This window comes from Sycon ciliatum, chromosome 4, assembly GCF_964019385.1.
Source record: "Sycon ciliatum chromosome 4, ocSycCili1.1, whole genome shotgun sequence".
In the NCBI taxonomy this organism is placed as follows: Eukaryota; Metazoa; Porifera; class Calcarea; order Leucosolenida; family Sycettidae; genus Sycon; species Sycon ciliatum.
Genome location: NC_088646.1, coordinates 19163407 through 19168684, shown reverse-complemented (window position 1 = coordinate 19168684; position 5278 = coordinate 19163407). Strand labels below are relative to the sequence as shown.

General features: G+C 45.8%; 1 protein-coding gene across 1 annotated transcript in view; it reads right to left on the bottom strand.

The window, feature by feature from the left end:
- Positions 1-1549: 1549 nt before the first annotated feature.
- Positions 1550-5278, bottom strand: part of LOC135814847 (dynactin subunit 4-like) — an 8693-nt gene continuing 4964 nt past the window's right edge. The window contains exons 10-13 of the mRNA XM_065328034.1: positions 4569-4734; positions 3540-3634; positions 2792-2870; positions 1550-2343 (exon numbers count right to left, since the gene is read on the bottom strand). Of these exons, the coding sequence (XP_065184106.1) occupies positions 2212-2343; positions 2792-2870; positions 3540-3634; positions 4569-4734 (472 nt within the window). The 3' untranslated portion in view covers positions 1550-2211. The remainder of the gene's footprint in view (positions 2344-2791; positions 2871-3539; positions 3635-4568; positions 4735-5278) is intronic.

Genomic DNA, 5278 nt, shown 5'->3' with positions numbered 1-5278 from the left:
GGTGAAAAAATCAGTTGCTTCCAGTTCCATGCGCGCAACGGATTTAGCACACGTGGCGTGCAGCGTCGTGTCGCGTGCACATAATGACATTATGATTATGTCAGGTCAGTGCACATGCATGCAGTGACTGCACTTGTACCGTACTTTTCGATTTTGACAGCATGTTACAAGTAACTTAGTTGACATACAAGGCGAGGACGCGTAGTGCTCCTGACTACAACCATAACCGGTCTTGCGACCATTTGAACCGTATTGGGTAAACCCAGGTTCGGACCCTCGTTACTCTACGGGTTGGTAGGATCACTACGCGTCCTCGCCTTGTAACAATAGGGAGGTTTAGTTCCCACGTAACGGAAACGCGTACGTGGGTGATCCACGTAAAGTGGATGAAGGGCACCCACGTTGCAATGTTGTGTTTAGTCACAAGGAACAAACAAAAGCATAAAGCGAAAGGCCCAAACCTGATAAAAGACGAAGCTACCCGGGCCTGAGAAGCTCATCGAATATTTTGATTTCGTGCTTCGGAAACTTCTTCAGCTGAGCACCCTTACAGCTCGCACAATGCGCTCGATTCTGATTTTCACCCACGTTATGGCGGAACGTGGGTGAGCCTCCATACACGGTATGTCGTGAATCAGAAAACGTCTGTACGTGGGTCACTGAGTATCACGTGGTACACACACGTAAAGTACCCACGGATTACGTGGGACTAAACCTCCCTAATACTAACATGCTGTCAAGGCTTCTGTATATACCTTGTAAGTTGTACCGTACTTGTAGACATAGCCCGATTTTGTTAGCAATTCTGCTGCTAGCAAAATATCGAAGAATTTTGAAAGGGAAATTGCTGGCAAAACGGAGCAAAATATCGGTGTGTTCACTGGAAATGGGGAGATTTTACACTTACTGTATACGGTGCGCGTGACTCATTTTCGCACAGTTTTACCAACACGTGACTCACTTTTTCTCATTTTTGCCAACACGTGACCCACTTTCGGTCAGTTTTCCCACGCGTGACACAAATTTTGGAGCAAAATATCGAGTGGTCTGGCAAAATGAAAGCAAAATATCGACGATGAGCCTGCAAAATTTTGCAGCAAAATATCGAAGCTTTACTGGCAAAATCGGGCTTTGTCTAGACTGCACTGCCTTCCAATCCGGCCGGAAATCCCCGCATCTAATCGGCCTGAAATCCCAGGATGCGTGGGGGGGGGGGGGCGGGGCAGGAGTTGTACGCTCCTAAAATTGTAGATCCTGGACCTGGCCCATGCGCCGAAATTGAAAGCCGCCGATGCACTTGACCATGCGGATATACATGTATGTGCGTCGATCGATCGAGTACGCGAGTGCAACAAACTCACATCACGAAGCCACGCTTGTTGCATGTTATTGTTGGCAAGGCGTGTTGGCAAGGCGTGTTGGCAAGATCAAGAGTAGATCTATATCTAGATCTACCGCCGGTGCACCATGCACCAGACTACACCAGTTGTACATGCAAGAGTTCAAAACCCCCATGAACTCTTGGTTGTACACATACCGGTACAACAAATCAAAGATATCGGTAATCTCATACAATGTCAATAGCATCATCAATAGCATCATCCATCAACCAAATCCAGAGGCCTCATGTTTCAAAGATTATTGTTCCCATGACAATGTTATACTGATTGTTGCACTGTCTCTGCTGATAATACAATGATTTGAAATTTTGAACACAAGAACTGCTAGAAGACGCACGCACGCACGCACCCACATACACACACACACGCATGCATGCACCCAACCACACGCGCACACAGGTAACATACAATGTACAACACAATAATAGAAAAGCTGACAGGATCGCTTTTCTAAATAACATTTTATAGAACAGTGAGGCAAGAACATAACTGAGTGCAGTGAATCATAATCATACTGAGTGACTCGGCACTAAAAAAACAGATAGCAAGATGATAATGCTTGGCACATAGAAAACAACACACAGACATGCAGGTACTATCGTGAGCATGAGAATTTTCATGGGGATGATTGATAAAAGTAAGAAAATATTGAATGTGCATGGGTTCCAACAGTGGGTACATGGTTCGAGGGAAGATCCCCTAAATTCCTATGGAAACTAAAGTGAATGTAATGGGAAAGAGACCGAGCCACTCTATGCTAGTGGACGTGCGGCATGAGGAATATGATCGCATAGACGCGCGAGAAGTTTCGTTACGAGGATTTGGTGACAGTGTGGAGCTCCTTCATCTTGCCCAGGTCCAAATTGACTCGTTGACGGAGGTGCACCGGCTGTGAGCCTTTCTGGACCGCACTGGTGTACTTGAAGCACAGCAAGAAGGACACCTGTACACAATCACAAGTGATAGGGAGACACCAGAAGCAAAACAATGCTAAAAAAACACGCCGCTCCAGCTCCACTGCACTCAGTATCCCAGTCAAGACCTGCACTCCAGTCGAGCCGATGAGCGTGTGGCGATAAGAAGCCACCTGTGCTTAGAGACTGGTGATTTCAGACACACACCCAGAGCCTACATAGATTTAGAAAGGCCATCTCGATATAACTTATAATGGCCAGTTCTCTGGGCACAATGGGTACGGTCGCCACAACCAGGTAGCACTAGAGAGACCGTGCACAATGACATCACCACAAGAACTTCGTACTGAGTGGCAAACAAAAGAATGTGACGGCACAATTTCCCACCACATACAAAGTATAGCACGTAAAGTCCAGTCTCAAACGACGATGACGTAATCGCGTAACCTCCATTCCAGAGAAACAATCCCTACGTACCTGAACCGGGCCTACGGCCTTCATCGGGCGGATCTTAACGTAAAATGATAGCCTATTGGCCTTGCGCCGGTGTACCACGCTGCAGCACAGAACAAGACAAACAAGCAGCAAGTACACTTTCAAGCTGATGTGCATCAACTGCGGTCATACGCTTCGAAAGTAGATAGCTCGGGTACCTGTGCATCGCCGAGCAGCAGTTAGAGAGACAAATCTGTTGCTTGATACCGGTGATTGCTCACACCATGTTTTCTCAAAAATCAAAAAATTACTTTCAACCTCCCTCCAAACCATCCGTGCTATCCATGTTCGATATTTTCAATTATTTTGCACATGTCTGAAGTACAATTTCCTACTGTCAAGTAAAGTTCATAAGAAAAATACAGCCGTGCGTTTATTGGAGACTGCCGCCATCATTATTTTCTCAATGCATGCAGTGTCTGCGTGCCCTAAAATAGAGACCATGTCTATGATAGAGAACACACAACATACTAGGATGAAGCTTTGAGCACCAGTGTACAATAACAAATCACAGACAGTAAAACCTGTTAAGGCACCACCTGTCCTAGAAGACCACTGCAGCCAGGACCAAGGGATGCTATTTCCAGTCAAATGGCACTGGATAAGGAGACCACCTGGTTACAGAGACCACATTTTGAAGGTGCCTTGAGCAGTCGCCTTAGACAGGTTTCACATAGTTAGACTGTAGGGCTCAGGCACTCTTCACCACCGTACTGCACATGGCACTGACCTTGCGTCGTCCTGAAACTGCTCCGCGTCCGTGTCATCATATTCACTCGTGTCATCACGTGCCAGCACTGTAAGCTGGCTGGTCGGAAGTTCGATCTGCAGCACAAACGCATTTTTAAAACCACATGCTGTGTGATGCCTCGTACTTACGTATGAGCGCACAAATCAAGGACGGTCGCACTTCATCTGCGAAGCAGATTCTGCATCTCAATCAGCTTTCAAGTACATGTATGTAAAATGTTAATTTTAGTAGGTGACCTCTTTCCCTATCAATACATTGCATTGATAAGGAAAGGGGTCACCTACAAAAATAACAAGATAGAGGACAGTACCAACTAGGGGTGAAGCGAGTGCCAAAATTGGGGACTCGAGTACTCTTTGAAAAAACGAGCGAGTATCCGAGCGAGTACAAGTATTTTACTGACAACATAAAACGATGCACTGCATACACTCTCGCACCACTGAACGTGCTACACCTAATACACATGTAGTCTTGCATGCAGCCTAGTGCAGGAAATAGTCTGAACTACTGTCTTTTGCTGGTAAGTAGGGACATGCAATAATTTCGCGCTTGCATGGACCATCAGTACCAGTCAGAGTAACAGAAATGCTCGATGTACATGCATACAATACACTGTACATAGGATACTTCGAGTATTTTGCGAAACGAGCACTCGCTCGTTTCAAATATTCGAGCGAGTGCTCGAGTATTCGATACTCGTTTCACCCCTAGACTACTAACACATGCATCATCACCCCTGCTCACAGGAAGTGCAAAATAAACGCCTGCATACATGCATGGATGCTCCTAATGCTGGCATCATCTCATACATGCATGAAGTACATGTACCAGCACAGAGGTGCCCAATCTCCCGATCAGCACCAGCACAGAGGTGCCCAATCTCCCGATCAGCCGGGAGATCTACCGATTCGAATGTGGACCAAGAGTGCAGTGTGGAGAGGTGGACAGTTTCAAATCATTTACAGTACACTAACTTAAACGGTTGCACTACAAACCATCACCACTCACATCCGCGGTTATTGATGGTTCTTCACTAGCATCTGCTTCAGGAAGGTTGGATAATGTGAACGCTACATTGTCGTTCAGCGGATTGACGATGGTGAGAACAGCCTTGGACCACTGCTGACACTTGAACTCTGGCAGGACAGCTATCCGAAAATTGGGCATATAATGTCTATGGCACCAAGGCACCACCCAATGGGACACAACACAAAGCACATGACACCGTCAGGGATGTATGTCATGAAAGGTGGCGATCTGGAAGGCGGGTTTCAATCATACTGAAAACGTCTACAGTTGGTATCCAAGCCCGATTTTATTCGTTCTGGTTAAAAAAGTTTAAAAAAAGGTAAAACGGCTAATTCTAGCGCCTGTGATATTTTAGCAATTTTAGCGAAAGGAGTGTTTTCGCTAAAGTTTTGCTATGCCAATCGAAATTTTGCATGTACAATAAAGTACTGCTCATCTTTTTTTAAACTCTGAAGCTTGGATCACGTAACTATTTCATCGCGAATTGATTCAGATCCAGAAAACGCTAATATTTCTCCCCGCTAAAATTAGCCGTTCTACTGTATGCTTGAAGACCAGTTGGTCCATTCATTCGACACAGTTTATTATCACTCCACACAGGCTTCAATTCCAAACTTTACTGCCTGCCAACCGGAGATTGCTCCTCTGTATTGGCGATCTCTGGTCTGTACCGTGGCAATGTTTGTGAT